General features: G+C 39.8%; 2 protein-coding genes across 2 annotated transcripts; one reads left to right on the top strand and one right to left on the bottom strand.

Moving 5' to 3' along the window:
- Positions 1 to 3,895: 3,895 nt before the first annotated feature.
- LOC115746862 (putative pentatricopeptide repeat-containing protein At3g08820) lies at positions 3,896 to 6,106 on the bottom strand. Its single transcript, XM_030682799.1, has one exon. The coding sequence runs from the start codon at positions 6,009 to 6,011 to the stop codon at positions 3,936 to 3,938; it is 2,076 nt and encodes a 691-aa protein (XP_030538659.1). The 5' UTR covers positions 6,012 to 6,106; the 3' UTR covers positions 3,896 to 3,935.
- Positions 6,107 to 9,301: 3,195 nt separating this feature from the next.
- Positions 9,302 to 15,362, top strand: LOC115746859 (cell division cycle protein 48 homolog). Its single transcript, XM_030682795.2, has 9 exons — positions 9,302 to 9,447; positions 9,582 to 9,747; positions 10,406 to 10,634; positions 11,767 to 12,533; positions 12,629 to 12,850; positions 12,956 to 13,027; positions 13,125 to 13,406; positions 14,066 to 14,425; positions 14,879 to 15,362. The coding sequence occupies exons 1-9, from the start codon at positions 9,419 to 9,421 to the stop codon at positions 15,167 to 15,169; spliced, it is 2,418 nt and encodes an 805-aa protein (XP_030538655.1). The 5' UTR covers positions 9,302 to 9,418; the 3' UTR covers positions 15,170 to 15,362.
- Positions 15,363 to 18,133: the final 2,771 nt, after the last annotated feature.

Genomic DNA, 18,133 nt, shown 5'->3' with positions numbered 1-18,133 from the left:
AACGGGGAAGCCACCGCCACCGTACCCGATCCCTTTTGCTGTACAGAAATGTGTTCATGCTCGACGCATCAACTATTTACAAGTCAGTGTAAGGGGAAAATATTTAACGGTTTCATGGCGCCACATCAGATGCTGATATTGCACGCATTTATATTCTCAGGTCCAATTATTGATTAACATGGGGATATCACTATATGCTATTAGAAATGCCCAGGCTAAACACCTCTCTTTCTTCCTCCGCCGCCATCCCACAGCCACCAGGGCTTGCCGGCGTCGCATCCAGACCGTCATTGGCGAAGTCGCTGGCACTGAGTTTAAGCCATCTTCCGATCTGTGGACGGCAACTAGTCCACAGATCTAGAGACGCGAAACAGTGGTTGTCCACAGGTGGTACTGCCGAACATGTTAGACCCCCTCTAATGGAAAAATCAAATCCTATTAGAATTTGGTTCACCCCAAGCATACCTGTCATGGGCATCTTCTAAAGACTCGCACATTACTTTTAAGCGTGCACATATTCTACATAACATGACAATTCTACCAAAAAGTTATCTTTCAGTTCAAGATAGTCAATATGCAGAATCAGAACAAGTGACCACTGAAATTCGCGTGGGAACATCCACTTCAATTTGAAAGTGAGCGTTCAAGAACATATTTGTTCTGAATTGGAAGGAGAAATACACTGGAGTACCGATGTGTACCAAACACCTGAATTTACATGCTTGCTCAGGTGATCGGCCATGGGCAGTTGCTTGTCTTTAGATCTGTGAACAAGCTCATGAGCCCTTCCTCAATTTCTTCGTCCACGATGGATTCAGTATCGAAATCTTCTCAGAACCTTTCCCAGCATACATCCAAATCCAAATTTGATTTGGGGAGAGGATAGCAGTCGCTTCATGTATGTCGCCCCTGGCCAAAGTTCCAAATTTTCAAATATGGATTTGGAGCCTCGGTTGCGAGAGATGATGGACGGCGGAGCCTTAGCTACGAGCGCCTAGATTTCCAAGTCTGGATCTAGGTGTTGCTCCACGTCCAACCGAGGGTTTAGATGACGGCAACAATGGAGCCTTGGCTGTGAACGCCGCCGAGACTTCCAGATCTAGCAGAACGGCCGATGACATTGGTGTCCATTGCTGGTCGGTAATTTTGCCGTCTCTGGCCGACTCGTCGATGGTCGTAACTCGTAAGCCTTTGAAGTCCATGGCCTCTAAGAGCAAATAGAAAAACGAAAGTGAGCGGCTCGTCCAAGGTCCATAGCTGATGTGGAATGTCGAAACACTTAATATTCTCTTCATGTGAAAGATCTTTCCAAAATGGAGATGTGTTGACAAATTTGACATCTAAACTCTTGCAGTGATGTGGAGCTTCGCACAGTATCTTTGAATCATGGATACATCGTCGATAAGTCGGTTCAAAGATACCGTGCGAAGCTACGATCGACGACGCAGGAGCCAAAGCTCCGATGATTCACCTCAGACGCGGGACGCTATTACACGACCCTATTTGGCGATAGCCATTCGAAGATGACGTGTAGTCTACCTTTCCTACCATCATCTCTTAAATTAAGAGAAAATATTTTTTTTCTCTTCATCCCGGGGAATACCCATGAATTTTACGTTTAAAGACTTTACTCGGATCCAAAATCACTAAATATTCTCTCCATTTGAAAGATCTTTCCAAAATGGAGATGTGTTGGCAAATTTGACATCTAAACTCTTACGGTGATAAAAATAATAAAAATATTTTTTTAACGGGATATCACAAGAGAGTTCAAATTTTACTCAAAAGTCTTAGTTGAATTCGACCTGACCGAAAAATTAGGGCCAATGAGTCACGGTAAACTTCCGAGCCGGAAAAAGGGTAAACCTAGTGAATTAGGCTCTATTTGGCGGTGATTCTGATCCTCTGTTTCTGTTTCCAGAAACAAAAAAGGATCAAAAACATGTTTGGTAATGGAAAAAAAATGATTTTGATTCCGGTCTCGAGAACACTTTTGAACCGCTTTTCAGAAGCAAAAAAAAGATGATTCCGGTGTTTTGGAACACTTTTGGGGATCACTTTTTTACACGATATACTTATGACTTATCCCTCATACTTATAATTAAATTTTTAATATAAAATGGTATTATTTAAAAAAAAAATCCACGTGGATTTTCAACTTTACATAAATTAAAATAAATTAAAATTCAATTTTAAAAATTGCTAAAAACAAATTTTCTTAAATTAAAAATTTTATTTAAGGTAAATTTAATAAAAAAAATTAAAATTTTAAGAAATGGGGGAAATAAAAAATATTTAGATTTTTAATTTAATAATTTAAAAATAATTAAAAAATTAAGATTGAAAAAAGCTAAAATTTTGAAAAAAAATTCTCGTCACCAGATTCTTCCCCTCCCCCCCCCCTTTTTTTTTATATTTAAATTAGTTTTTTTTTTGTAAAATTTTAAGCCTATTTTTAAATTCAATTTATATTTAAATTTATATTTAAAAAATTAGTTTTTAGAAAATTTTTAAATCTAATTTATTTTTTATATTAAGGGACCTCTAATACGCATGTTTTTTTTCGAATTTTTAGCTATTTTATTTTTTATTCTAATTTTGTATTTTTTATTTCCTATTATGTTTTTTCAACTTTTATCTTTTTTTTTTATATTAAAGACTGGACCCAACCCTCCACGTCATGAACTAAATCTCCATTTTTTCTCCATTTTTCGACCCGCACAAAAAATTTGTTGAGTCGGGTGAAGAAAAATCAATGTAGTTGAGTTGCAGGTCTTGTAAGCTTGTACGATGTGTAATTACAAGAGTGTAAAACTATAGGCGGTTGCACAATGAGGAGCTTTTCTTTCATTTTTTTTGGGTAATCAATCTAAAAGTCATGAGAAATAATAACAAACAAATGATTTAGACAAATTCTGTAAATGTAATACGAATTACTTTTCAAACAATATAAACGATTGCATACTCATGAAAAATCAACAAACGAATTGGGAACGGAAATTTTGTTACTTTTTTTTTTTTTTTGCTCTATAATCACTATTTGATTATTTTCCCTATTCTTTGCCATCAAATGTGATTATATAATTATTTGATTTAAATGACAAATTGGGAATGGAAATTTTGTGCAACTACCAAACGCGTTTCTGTTCCAGGAACAAAAATTTTAAACAGTTACCAAGCGCGTTTTGATTCTCAAAAAATCATCCAGGGAACGAGAATAAAAAAAGTGATTTTGATCGGAATCATTTTTTGGGAACAGAATCACCGCCAAACAGAGCCTTAATTGCTACCCTAGACTCCATTTATTCTCTCTAATGCAAGCCCATTTCGCAAAAACATACATCTTAGCACCTTAACTTTTGGAGAATGGATTGATAAGATCTATTTGTGCATTAGCCCTCCCGATCAAAGTACGAGTTAGGGCATGTTTGGCAACGCTCCAATTCTTATTCTTTTATTTTCGAAGATAGAAAAAAAATATAGAAATCTGTTTAATAATATCAATTAATTTTTCTATTCCCGTAAACGGATCAATAGTCAGAGAACATATTTGAAACAAAAATAAGAAGAAAAAAAATATACTTTTTTGTTTTCAGAAACAAAACTAGATAAAATCATTCTTCCTAAAAAATTATTCCCCGAAACAGAATTATTACCAAACAGGCCCTTAATTCTTTTGGCTTTCCTTTGGCTTTTGGTGTTTGCCAAATGAGAGTTTTCCGTCTACTTTCAAACATGGGTTGTGCCCTTTCTCCTCAGCCTTGCCACTATACCGACGTCCAATACAACTAGAAGAGTTGCGCTGCCGCGAAATTGATCAAGTCTTTCTCACGAGGCTGAAGAGAATCAGTTGCTAAGAGATCTTAAACAAATAATATGTCTGACGCTGTAACCATTGATTCGGTAGTGTTTCTGTAGCCAATTCATGTGCCACTTCACCAGTAATCTCTACATGAACAAGAGCCATCAATGAAACAATGGAATCGGTTATTATCCCTAACGATGATCTCTCTACGCGTGATCTTAGAAATAAGCTTAAGTGCCTGATGACAATCGCCGCATACTCGGAGGTTCTTCACCACTCGAATAACCGCGTTTGGGCCTGTGCTTATCAGACCAAATGCAACAGCCAGCTTCTCGCTATGCCAACCCAGGGAATGCTCCTTTTCCTCCTCTTCTATGTCGAACAACACAAACTCAGTTGTAGGAATATAACCAGCTGCTTTCAATTCTTTAGTCAGCTCCTCAAGTTTTGTATATATTTCCGTTGACATGGGATGAGACTCATCTCCAACAAGGAATTCATGGACAATACCATCTACTTCAATCCAACTATATCCAGGTACTTTTCGGATCCCTTGATTGTCCATTGTCAACCTAATGTCAGCTGCATCATCCCATCTATGGCTTGCAGAGTAAATATTGGATAAGAGAACGTAATTACCTGAATTCCACGGTTCTAACTCAATCAGCTTCTTCAGTACATGTTCTGCCATCTTGGTGTCTCGGTGGAGCCTACATCCACCAAGCAACGCACCCCAAACAATGGTATTTGGTTCCATAGGCATATCTTTGATCAAATTATGAGCTTCTTCCAAATTACCCGCACGGCAGAGGAGATCCACCATACATCCATAATGCTCTATTGTAGGAGGCAAAGAAAATACGCTAACCATACTCTTGAAGTATTGCCGGCCCTCATTCACCAAGCCTGCGTGTGTGCATGCACAAAGCAAACCCATGAATGTGTTCCCATCTGGCCGAACCCCAAGCTTCTCCACTTGGCCAAACAACGCAAATGCAGGTTTGACATGCCCATTCAAGGCAAGGCCGGTTATGGCAGCGTTCCAGACCACTCGATCCCTCTCTCTCATTTCTCTGAACAATCCCCACGCCCGAGCCACACTTCCGCATTTTGCATACATGTCAATCAATGCTGTGCCCAAGATGGGATTATCCAGAAACTCATTTCTGTCTATCAAGTTGCTGGCCCAACAGCCTAACTCCAGCGCTCCCAATTGAGCGCAAGCATTGAGTAACCCAACCATGACATAACAATCAGGCATTAGGTTCTCCCTCTGCATTTGGGAAAAGATGTTCAAAGCCTCTCTAGGGAGGCCGTGGGATGCATAACCTTGAACCATGATGCTCCAAGGGACTACATCCTTTTCAGGCATCGTATCGAACACGTAACGCGCCTTCTCCATGTTCCCGCACTTGGCATACATATCCAGTAATGAGGTAGCAACAAAAACATTCTTTTCCATGCCACTGTTCGTCACATATCTGTGTATCCACTCTCCACTGCGTACATTCCCGATTCGCGAACACGCAGACACCACCTTAACGAGGGTAAGACAATCCGGCCTCAGACCCATTTCCAACATCCTTCCAAACATAGCAACCGCCTCCCCGAACTTCTCAAACTCGATATAACCAGTTATCATTGCAGTCCAGGAAACCACGTTCTTGTCGGGAATATCGTCAAACACCTTGTACGCATCTTCGACGTATCCGCATTTCGTATAAAAGCAAAGCAAACCGGTCTGGACATAGATATCGCAGCCCACACCCATCTTCACCACGAGAGCGTGCATCCTCCGGCCGAGCCGGAAGTCCGAAAGCCTCGCGCACGCCTTCAAGGCGAAAGGGATGGTGAAGTAATCGGGCAACAAACCGTCCCTTCGCATCGAGCGGTAGAAGTCCGCAGCCTCGCGGAAACGGTCATTCGAAACCAGGCCGTGAATCATCGTGTTCCAGAGATAAACGCCGGGTCGCCAGGCCCGGCGGAAAAGGAGGAGGGGATATCCCGAGGCGTCGGGGAAATCGAAGGCGCGACGCAAGATGGGGTTGAGGAGGGAGGGGTCTCGGTCGAGGCCATGGCGGAGGAGGGAAGCGTGGACTTGCTTGAGCTGGCCCAAGGAGGCGAGGCCTCGTTGGAGGAGGAGGGCCTTGATCTCCGAGCCCTTGCCGCGGAGCGAAGCAGAGGCTGGATTGGCAACGACGGACATGAATCATGGTACCACCAGAGATTGTGACTTGTGCGATGAATCTTAGTTTGAATGTTCACCCCATGGATGACTCCTGCATGTGGACGTAGAGACTTTGAGAGACCGCTCTGGCTCCGAGGAAGGAGAGACGCCAATTTGGAAGGTCGGAAGAGAGCAGCAGCTCTCCCAGTTGCAATTTCACTGTACCTTCAATGCCCTGTCGGGACAGTGAATTACCCCTTTTTTCTTTTTTCTTTTTTTTGTGGAAAGTGAATTACCCTTTACCGATCCCAACTAATTTAGGAGAAAGGTGATATTAATATTGAAGTGAATTACCCTTAACAAGTAGGAAGGTCGCTGGGATTGTAGAGGAATTAGGCAAGAGAATGCCATATCTGCTTACCCTTTTCTTCTTGATTGGAGATTTATTAGAATGCATATGTAAGTTGTGTTAAAGAAGCCCACATCGGAGAATTGATTGGAGATTTATTATGATGCATATATAAGTTGTGTTAAAGAAGCCTACATCGAAGAATTAATATGTTGTTGAGCAGTTAATACAAGAGTTGGCTCATAACTTATTAGCTTAAGTTTTTTTAGAGAAGGTACTCGAATTAAGGAGGAGTGGGCATGTGGGCATTGTGTTATAGCAACGCAGGCTCGTAGGGATGAAGTTGGGTGTTAATGGATAACTGAATTAAGGGGGAGCGACGGGCTCGGACTTGGCTCCCTCAAGACTTGTCAAAATGGATGATAGGTCCATTTCTTTACTAGAAAAAAACCCATAAAAAATCATAAATTATGGTCGATGTGATACATTTCACCCAAACTTTTTTTTTGTGTCATCATGTAACATCCCATGGAGGGGGTGGTACTCCTTGTCTCACATTGCCTAAAGAGGGAGTTTTAGGCCAATTTATAAAGGACTGGGGATTGTTCACTTGTATGAGGTCTTTTCTGAGCTGAGTGCCCAGAGAAACAAAATCGAGCAGATTGCAAAGCCCAAAGTGGACAATATAGTGCAAGTGGGACCTCGAGCATTACACATCAAATACCCCAAACTTATACATGTGTAAACATTTAATTCAAGCTTTTTTGTGAAAGTACAAACCCTAAGCTTTTACCAATGTGGCACATTTAATTCAAGCTTTTTTGTGAAAGTAAAAACCCTAAGCTTTTACCAATGTAGCATATTTATCAAAATCATTTTTTTAATACCATAAATCCAAACTTGTATCCGTGTTGCACATTTCACACAAATACAAGTTTGGTAAACGTGTTATATGGATACAAGTTTGGGGTAAATGAGTTAAACAAATACAATTTTTGGATTTTTTGAGTCATAAAAAAAGTTTAAGTTAAATGTATTATAATGGACATAGTTTTGATTTTCTGGAGGCTAGTACCCGTTCTCAGCCCATATTTAATGGCTGAGTTGCTATGTAATTATGAGAAAAAGCCATAAAAATTCCTAACTATGCTCACAAGTGGCACATTTCTCCAAACTTTTTCTGGTGACAAAAAAAATCTCAAACTTGTAATCATGTGACACATTACTCTGAATTTTTTTCCTGACACAAAAATAAAAAATCTAAGCTTTTATCGGTGTGGCACATTTACTTCAAACTTGTAGATGTGTGATAATTCACCTAGGTAAATATGTCACACACCTAAAAGTTTGAGATTTTTTATGTCACAAGAAAAAATTTACGATAAATGTGTCACACTTATATAAGTTTTGGGTAAGTATATCAAGCGGGTACAAATTTGGAGTTTTTAGTGTTAGCAAAAAAAGTTTGTGCGAGTGTGTAGCACAATGGGCATAGTTCATGATTATTGGTGACTTTTACCCTATGATTATTCACCTTCGCGATTTTGAAAAGTATAGGATTTTGCATCTCTTGCTACTTTTACAAAACTTTAAGATTAACCGCTCATTTAAGGAAACAATGAGTTTCGACACTTATGATACTTTTGTGAATTTTTTACTTGAACCAGAGACTTACATAGGGGAAAAAACTTCGACTCCCTCATCATTTTTGTGGAGCTTTGACGTGAACAAAGAACTATGGATGAGCCATGAAACTTCAACATAAATCATGGAGAAGAAGGAGACAAAGTACATTATAAAGATCCATTTCGAGTTTAAATTTGTTCATTTAAAATCGGACTATTTCTACTTCATTTTTATTTACTTATTGTTTGATTATTTTTTTGTCTTTCCTATTTTTCATTCCCTCCTTCATTCCTTAATAAAAATTTTATTAATTAACGAGCTATACTAATGTACCTCAAATACATGACAAATATAGATACTAAATACATGTATACAAAACATATAAATATAGAATAAAAATAATTTCAACTATTAAAAAAACAAATGAAAAATGAAAATCTTCCATCATCTTTTATTATTATTTTGAGTTTTCTTTTTTATATTAGAATCCAAATACTTCTTTAAATGTAATTATTGTTTTATTTTTTAATTTAAGACGCTTATAATTCAAGAAAAATAACTTTTATGTTATCGACATAAGAAATCTTATCCACTTTTATTCCACCTCTCCCAGAGATATTTTATTCGGGCTATACCTTTTTTATATCCGGTTGGAACCAAATACATAAAAAAATTATTTTAATCATATCTTGACTTTTGTTACTATCCAATGTGGCCTTAGAGTATGCTCACTTATTTAGAGACATGCGGAACCAACTAGTGTTCGATCTAAATTCATATTTTTGTTAAAATAGACAATAAGCCCTTCGAGTATATAATAACTTCTCCATAACATAGGCTGTCGTTTGTATATAAATATATTTCAAACACCAAAGTATACACCGTAATTTGTAAATAAAAATTAGAAAGGCATCCTTTTTCGATTCCCTTACCTAGTAATTACTTAATGGAAGCGGAAAACTAACCCCCGATCAATTGAATTTCAATTTAATTAGTTCTTATATCTTGGCATTATTATCTTTGAAAATCCTAGTTAGCTCAGTTGATGGGACAGAATCCTTTAAATCATAGTGAGTATCGCTCTAATCGCATTTTAAAATTAAACTCAACTGAATAAAATAATTTCAATTATAGTCGTTTTGGATTTATTTGACACATCCCAATGGAAGTGGACTTATCCACTAGACATGCGGTGAAAGATGAAATCACCAGCTATGTTTGTCTTCTTTTTCCTACAAATTTCAGATTTTTTATATAATAGAGACGATAAAAATTAACAAAAATAAATAAATGATTAATGGGAAAAAAGAAAAAAAGGAAAAAAAAGAAAAAAGAAAAAGAAAAAGTTTTCTTTTCTAACAAGAAAGGAGAGTCCAAATAAATAACCCATCGAGCCCGTCTCTCCCTTCACAACCCCATTCCCCTCGTCTTCCTCACTCTCTCAAATCTCTGCGCTCTCAAATCGAACGCCATGACCAACCAAGCTGAATCCTCCGACGCGTAAGTCCGGATCTCTCTCAAAGAACTTGTCTTTCCTCCTCTCCGTCTCCGGTTCTGTGTTTTTCTTCGGCAATCTGACCTCGCCGATCGGTTTTGTTTCTTGTTTTTGTTGGTTCTGTGTGGTTTTGATGCAGCAAGGGGACGAAGAGGGACTTCAGCACAGCGATTCTGGAGCGCAAGAAGGCTGCCAATCGCCTCGTCGTCGACGAGGCCATCAACGACGACAATTCTGTGGTTGCTCTCCATCCGGAGACCATGGAGAAGCTCCAGCTCTTCCGCGGCGACACCATCCTGGTCAAGGTTGTGGCTTTTTTACGCCTTTCTGAGATCAATTTGATCATGAGTTCTCGTTTGGTTTATATGTGGGCGTGTCGTGTTCTAGGGTTGTGTTGATTTGGCCTATTGCGATCCCTTTGTGAGCGTGAATTTTTTGAGCTGAGTAGCGTTTTGTCGTCGCACCGTGTCTGGATTTTTGTAGAACTTTTTTGAGTTTTGAGGTCTATATGTGGTTAAATTGAAATCCAGAAGCTCTGATTATGGATTTTGTGATATTAACTGAGCTTCTGCAGATTGTTATGTGGTTCGATTCTACTGTTTTCTTTACACTACGTCGTTCCCTGCATACAATGCATGTGTGAGACGATTGATGCAAACGATCTCTTTTTAGCTCCGACAGCCATAGATTCTATGCTATCATACTCAATGTAAACCTTATGACTTCTCTTACTCAGTCGCGACTGAGCCATGTAAGCTAGTTAGTGGTCTCATGGTGATTGAACATCTTTTCGTGAGTGAATTCTCTCTCTCCCCCTCCCTCTCTCTCTCTCTCTCTAAGTGCATACCTTGTCTCCGTCCCTCTGCTGGAAAGGACAGGTTTTCCGGTAGCCTGATAATGTAGATTCCAGATTGTGGGCAATTTTTTTGGCGTAGTCTGAAAACAATATCTGCTTATGTCCAGGGGAAGAAAAGGAAAGACACTGTTTGCATTGCACTTGCTGACGACACATGCGAGGAGCCAAAGATTAGGATGAACAAAGTGGTGAGATCAAACCTGAGGGTTAGGCTGGGAGATGTTGTTTCGGTGCACCAGTGTCCTGATGTCAAGTATGGAAAGCGTGTTCACATACTTCCTGTGGATGACACCATTGAAGGGCTTACTGGAAATCTCTTTGATGCATTCTTGAAGCGTGAGTTTCCCTTTTCTAAGTACCTGCACGGTTCCCTCACATATATATTGATTAGGGAATACTTTTTTGGTCCCTGCTTTGGTTATTGGTCCTATGTTATCACCGCCTTCTGTGGTAGTGTTTTTATTTTTTATTTCTAAATTAAACCTACCATCTGATTGTAGTGCTACTATTTTTATATGTAGCCATTTTTTCATTCATTGAATTTCGGTCAATATTGTTTGCAAAAATTACTGCATATTAAATTAAACACTTGTTGGTGTGAGAAATCGAAAATGGGGATAACCAAAAAAGGATGACATAAATCTGCTTGTTTCAATGAATTTTTTGGACTCTCTATTGTTTGCCAGTACATAGTTAATGATGATTAGCATCTTCATTTTTATTTAATATCCAGGCTTGTGTGCTGTGTTAGGTGGCTTAATCTGTAACTTTTTCTTTTATAAATGTAATCCCATTGCAAATTGTTCGTGCTGTGATTTGCAATCACTTGCCTATAAGCTTGGCAACATTTAGTTAGTACTAACTACTGAATTTTAGGAGTGTTCCAAATATTGGATGGCTTTGCTTGGCCCTCTGTTTTTGGGGTAATCAAATCCAGCGAATGCTAAAGTTGCTGGGGAATCTGATTATCTGAAAACAATGGTTTGTTTTTATTAAATGTGGACTTGTTTCATTTTTTTAAGTTTTGTAGAGCCCTTCTCTTATGGAACTTTTCTTGATAGGTATGTATGAGATGATGCAACTTCCTAAAAGTGATTAGTTGACTCGAATATGCTTTCTGATATCAGGCAAAGCATGCTAAAAGATCTGTGAGCTACTGCTAGCCTATGCAAGGGCTGCAGGCGCTCATTTTCTAGTCAAACGATTAACCATTGACTGCAGAATCATGTTAGTTCGAGCACAAACACTTGAATATGCTTTCTGATATTGGGCAAAGCATGCTAAAAGATCTGTGAGCTACTGCTAGCCTATGCAAGGGCTGCAGGCGCTTATTTTCTAGTCCAACTATTAACCATTGACTGGAGAATCATGTTAGTTCGAGCACAAACACTTGAATAGCTCCCTTCTTTGCAATGATGATCTTTGGATTGGATGGACAACTGCTAACTTGATCAATTCACTTCTGTAGCTTACTTCCTGGAGGCATATCGCCCTGTAAGGAAGGGTGATCTCTTCCTTGTTAGAGGAGGAATGAGAAGTGTCGAGTTCAAGGTTATTGAGACCGACCCTGCCGAGTATTGTGTTGTTGCCCCAGACACAGAGATCTTCTGCGAGGGAGAACCTGTGAGGAGGGAGGATGAGAATAGGTTAGATGAGGTTGGTTATGACGATGTTGGTGGTGTTAGGAAGCAAATGGCTCAAATTAGGGAGCTGGTAGAGCTACCATTGAGACATCCACAGTTATTCAAATCAATTGGTGTGAAACCACCGAAAGGAATCCTGCTGTATGGACCACCTGGATCTGGGAAAACCCTCATTGCAAGGGCAGTTGCAAATGAAACTGGTGCTTTCTTTTTTTGTATCAATGGTCCAGAAATCATGTCAAAGTTGGCTGGTGAAAGTGAAAGCAATCTCAGGAAAGCTTTTGAGGAAGCTGAGAAAAATGCACCTTCCATCATCTTCATTGATGAGATCGATTCAATTGCTCCGAAGCGAGAGAAGACTCATGGAGAAGTCGAGAGGAGGATTGTTTCTCAGCTGCTAACACTCATGGATGGTTTGAAATCTCGTGCCCATGTCATAGTTATCGGAGCTACTAACCGACCAAACAGCATTGACCCAGCTTTGAGACGATTTGGGAGATTTGACAGGGAAATCGATATTGGTGTTCCAGACGAAGTGGGGCGCCTTGAAGTCCTCCGCATTCATACAAAGAACATGAAGCTTGCTGAAGATGTATAAGATTTTCCTTTTTGTTTCCTGACTGGTTTGTTGTTTAGGTATCTTCTTTTTTCCCTCAGTTTTTTATAGTTCTATTTAATGTTATGCAGGTTGATTTGGAAAGAATTTCTAAGGACACACATGGCTATGTTGGTGCTGATCTTGCTGCTCTCTGCACTGAAGCTGCACTTCAGTGCATCAGAGAGAAGATGGATGTCATTGACTTGGAAGATGAGACGATAGATGCAGAGATATTAAACTCCATGGCAGTTACAAATGAGCACTTCCATACAGCTCTTGGAACAAGCAACCCATCTGCTCTGCGTGAGACAGTAAGTATTTTTCACATGTAGCTTACGTATCATTTGTGAACTGCTTCATGGTATTATTCTCCTGCTCAAGTTTGAATCTAATGCCTGGAACATTTTTCCACCCAGGTGGTTGAAGTGCCGAACGTGAGCTGGGAAGATATTGGCGGTCTTGAGAATGTCAAAAGAGAGCTTCAAGAGGTATGATTATTTCTATTCTTTTGGTTCCTGTGTACGCTTTTGTGAGTTATTGAATTTGGGACTTAAGGCTGGGCTGGCTTCATTTTTAACTGTGCAGACTGTTCAATATCCAGTGGAGCATCCTGAGAAGTTTGAGAAATTTGGAATGTCACCTTCTAAGGGAGTCCTTTTCTATGGTCCTCCTGGATGTGGCAAAACTCTTCTGGCCAAAGCTATAGCCAATGAATGTCAGGCAAATTTTATCAGTGTGAAAGGCCCTGAGCTGCTTACTATGTGGTTTGGAGAGAGTGAGGCGAACGTGCGTGAAATTTTTGACAAAGCCCGACAATCTGCTCCGTGTGTTCTATTTTTTGACGAGCTTGACTCGATTGCTACACAGGTTTGGTTTTCTTCATTCTCTATGGTTCTTGGGTTGGATTTTCCTAACAATCTAGGAATGAAAGTATCTCCTGATTGTAGTATTGATGAGAATGGTCGAATGCAGGTGATATTCTCACATCAATGAGTTAAAATGTTTCCAAAGAGTTATAAATGAGATAAATGTCTTCTGCTTGATGTGTTTAAACTAAATATTGTTAGCAGATTGGCAAACTAGAATTCATGCAGCAAGCTGTATATACCAAGTGCTGCCCATACGCGCAAGTTAATGAACTACTTGTTGTCAATGGTATTATTATTTTATGTTTGCGCTTCATGTCTTTCTATCAATCCCCATCCCAAAGTTATGTGAGGTTTTAGAGTTGATAATTTCTGATGCCAAAACAAGAGTGGGATTGCTGATTGTGCTACACTGATTCAATAAGTGGTAGCTAGTATTGTGGTTGATTTTTGTCGATTGTGGAATGAACACCTATTAAGACAAAACTTGTTATGTACAAATGCCTTTGTTCCGTTTCCTTTGGTTTTTATTTATTTATTTATTTATTTATTTATGAGATATGTCAGTTCCTTAATTGTCTCATTTACTGAATATTTCATAGTGCTCATTTGACTCCGCAAGGGACTTCCACCTCATTTTCTTGGTTGCATTACATGCAGAGAGGAAGCAGTGTTGGAGATGCTGGGGGTGCTGCTGATAGGGTTTTGAACCAACTGCTCACTGAGATGGATGGGATGTCTGCGAAGAAAACTGTGTTCATCATTGGAGCCACCAACAGGCCAGACATTATAGACCCTGCACTTCTACGTCCAGGCCGTCTTGATCAACTGATTTACATCCCTCTCCCTGATGAGGACTCTCGACATCAAATTTTCAAGGCATGCTTGAGGAAATCTCCAATCTCCAAAGACGTTGATCTGAGAGCTCTTGCTAAGTACACGCAAGGGTTCAGCGGTGCTGATATCACAGAAATATGCCAGCGTGCTTGCAAATATGCCATCAGAGAAAACATCGAGAAAGTACGGTTCCTCTCTTATGTGATGTTTTACCGTCTCTCTCCTTCTAATGACTTGAGTTATGCACGTGGGATGGGTGGGGGCCGAAGTAGAATCAAGATTCTATCTGTATTCGATTCCATGATTTGAGTAGTGCAAATTGAAGGGGAATGACCGTCCAGCTAGTAGTCTTAACATCTCAGAATGCGTGAATTTTCCTGTGCTTCTAGTTAAAATATATCGTTCAAATAGTCTCACGTTTGCGCATCTTTGCGATCATGGTTTGTTATGATACTGCCTCCATTTTTTGAGGATTCCGTTCACATTGCTCTTCTATTGCCAACATACGAACGAGGGTCCATTGCATTTTAGCATACTTTCCACATCTCCTATACTGATTATTTTCCAGTCTAGATCTTTTGGTACTGAATATAGCCTAGGAACTAAACATTTCCTCTTTTGTCTTGTGTTTTGAAGGATATCGAGAGGGAGAGAAGGAGAAGGGACAATCCAGAAGCCATGGAGGAGGACGTTGAGGATGAAGTGGCAGAGATCAAAGCCGCTCATTTCGAGGAATCGATGAAGTATGCTCGCAGGAGTGTAAGTGATGCTGATATTAGGAAGTATCAAGCTTTTGCCCAGACACTCCAGCAGTCGAGAGGGTTCGGAAGCGAATTTCGGTTTGCAGAGGCCGGTACCGGTGCTGCGGGATCAGATCCATTCGCAGCTTCTGCTGGCGGTGCTGATGACGATGACCTCTATAGTTAATCAGATAATCTCTGTGTTTCCATTTCCATTTCCATTTCCATTTCAAGCCCTTCTCCTTCCTGTTTTACTGTATCCTGTTGCAATTGTCTCATGGGAAGGCCATGGCTTCATATTTATCCGACTTTGCTCCAATCAGTTTCATGTTCTGAACTTCCTCTCTTTCTAACATTATAAGCTAGTGGCCATCCATTTGGAATCTTTACTGTCTGGATTTATCTTCGTCGCGCCTCATTGCTGATTCGCGACTGGGAGGACTTCAGCCCGGAAATTCAAAATGTCATGTCCCTTTCTTCGTTGGTCGAGCATGGAAATGTACGAGTGGATTTGGAACCATGTGCACTGCGTACGTATCCAGCATTCAATAGCCAGGATCAGATGCTTTAATAAGTCGTTCTTGAACGGACTTATCCAATCACAAATGGAGTGACTTGAAAAATTAAGAAAAAAAGAAGCATGATATCGGTATTTAGTAACTAGCACGATGCACGCAATTTGGAGGGAAACAAGAATTATGCAGTGACGAAACTAATTTGAAACAAATGATGATTTCTCATGAAGGATGAGATATTGATCATGATCCCACCAACTGATCATGAAAAAGCCTGAGCTAGGATTTAGAAACAAGTAATTCATGCAGCGTGCAAATTTCACCGTCACTCTTCACATTCAATTTGCATGCATATCTTGCGCATAATTGACGAACCACCCTGCGCAAATCTTGCCAATCACCCTCTTCGAGTCAATCCGATCGCGAGGTGAACCTACCCCCCTGCTTCCAACCATGGTGCTCCTGCGCATTGCCAGAGGAGAGATCACGCCGCAAGTCGAGGTCACGCAGTTTGACACCATCCTCAACTTGAAGGAGACGATCTGAGATGCCCTTGGTGTGGCGATTGGGAGGCAGACCCTGGTGTACGACAAGCGGGCGCTGCTCAACGATGAGGAGATCCGGCACTGCATCTTCGGCCGAGAGTCTGCGACCATGACGCCTAGCGTGGCTCCATTGCCCGAGGGGACGAAGATCACTGTCCAGCTCGAGTCCTTCCTGAAGCAGGAGTCTATGAGGACCCGAGAGACGGACTCCGTCGCCGACCTACGGCGCAAAATCGAGAGTCGATGGGGTTTTAGGAACCGTTCGGTCGCTCTCTTTCGCCTCGACACTCAAATGAATGAAGACCTGCCACTCTCTGCGTACTATGTCGTTGATGGAACTGAGATTGATGTTCAAGTCACCATATTTGAGGAAGGTCGTTAATACGGTTGGAACATTAATGTTACTGTGGGACTGGAGAGAACTTGGCGATTTACTTCCTTAAGAGAATGGTAATTAAGGAATAAAGGGATTTTTGCGTACCTACATCCCAACTCGTCTATGTGTCGCCAAGTTCACAGTTAATCAACTTCCAGCTTCATTAATCTTCCAAGATTAAATTGGAAAATCAACTTAAAATCATACAATCATACAGGTCGTGATTCAAGGAAAGAGCAAAATATCATTAACCTGGGGTTAAAATTTTTTTAACCTCCCAGGGCTTCTCTCAGTGTATCTATCATCTTTGATATCTCAGATTGCCATCAGCAAAAGCTAGGGTTAATCAATGCTCGAGCATTGCCGTCAGTCACAAGACTCCCAACCGATCCGAAGCGGCTCACCGACGGCGAACTGTCCAATGTGGTAATTCAAAATGCGTCGAGTACGGATATGTTTTTTGTTTTTTCCTGAACTAGTGTGTAGTCAGAGTTTGATGTTTTTTTTAAGCCAGGTTTAATCGGGTTATAAATTTTTTTAAGAAGTAACCCATACGCAATCCGACCCATTAAACTCGTGTTTTAGAAATGGGACCCTGATCTATATAGGCACTGTCTTTTTTGCTACATAATGTACTAGCTGTTAAATCTATTATTCATGATCATTAAAAAGAAAGACAATTTATATTTTTGCCGGAAGAGGATGTTTCACATCAGCAGTTTAAAACATCAGATGAACCGCTTCTAAAGAATCAACCTTGCTAGGGTTATGAACTTATAATCTAGAATTTGATGATCGAGTTGATTCCACGATTTATAAGTTCATTCCATACCGGACCGGCTCGGAAGTGTTTTCATGACCTCCCTTGCATCTTCAGGTTCTTGTGCCATTGATGTAGCTCTAAAAATTAGTTAATCTCGATGTAATCTGAATGGGAAAACATAGGGAATGTGATTTTTAGTAAACATGAATTTCTAACAAACTTTGAAACATAAAACCAATGCGAACCGGGCGAAAGTGCACTAGTACACACAGTAAAACATAGTTTTTTGGTTCATTGAATTCCATTAATTTTTCATTTTCCTTTGCGTAAATAAAACTATGTTTTGTGAAATTTGTTTACCAAAATCTTGTCTTACCTAAGAGGGTTCTTGGCCATTCACGAGTTACAATGAAGAACAATAATTATTGTACTTGTATCTAACATCTAATGTGGTAATTTTGCAGCCCTCGCCTAGGATCCGATGTGAGTCGCCGGCCTCCACCAACCTCTCAAGCCAAAAAGACAAAAGAAGGAAAAAAAAAAAAAAAATTTCAATCTTTTTTTTATTTATAAAATTAATGAAAATATCGTTAAAAACTGTCTACTTGAGTGCCAAAGGTACCACGTAGGACGGCTGTCGTCCACGTTATCGATTGCCATGCCAATAAGACTGAGTTAGCAAAATGTGAAAAGGTTTAGGATAAATTGGCAAACATAAAAAGTTTAGGACTGAATCGGCAAAGCACGAAAGATTCAGAACTTTTTCGACAATTTTCCCTACTAATTGATGAAACTCGTTTGTTTTACTGTATTTGTTTATGTTATCTAATATATCTAATCATTTTGATATACAATTATGTACACAAAATACAGTTTTCGTGCAATATAAAATGGAGTAGGGTATCTATAATTGAATTTTTGTACAACAAATGAGGTGATTAAGGTGGGTTTC

Source organism: Rhodamnia argentea, chromosome 7, assembly GCF_020921035.1.
Source record: "Rhodamnia argentea isolate NSW1041297 chromosome 7, ASM2092103v1, whole genome shotgun sequence".
NCBI lineage: Eukaryota > Viridiplantae > Streptophyta > Magnoliopsida > Myrtales > Myrtaceae > Rhodamnia > Rhodamnia argentea.
This window is presented reverse-complemented; position numbering and strand designations above follow the sequence as displayed.

What these genes read in the sequence shown, in the direction of transcription:
- LOC115746859 (XM_030682795.2), top strand. Translation starts at nt 9,419, where the DNA reads ATGACCAACCAAGCTGAATCCTCCGACGC. An exon ending in ACATGAAGCTTGCTGAAGAT is followed by an intron (nt 12,534 to 12,628) that starts GTATAAGATTTT and finishes AATGTTATGCAG; the next exon opens with GTTGATTTGGAAAGAATTTC. An exon ending in TCAAAAGAGAGCTTCAAGAG is followed by an intron (nt 13,028 to 13,124) that starts GTATGATTATTT and finishes TTAACTGTGCAG; the next exon opens with ACTGTTCAATATCCAGTGGA.
- LOC115746862 (XM_030682799.1), bottom strand. Translation starts at nt 6,011, where the DNA reads ATGTCCGTCGTTGCCAATCCAGCCTCTGCTTCGCTCCGCGGCAAGGGC.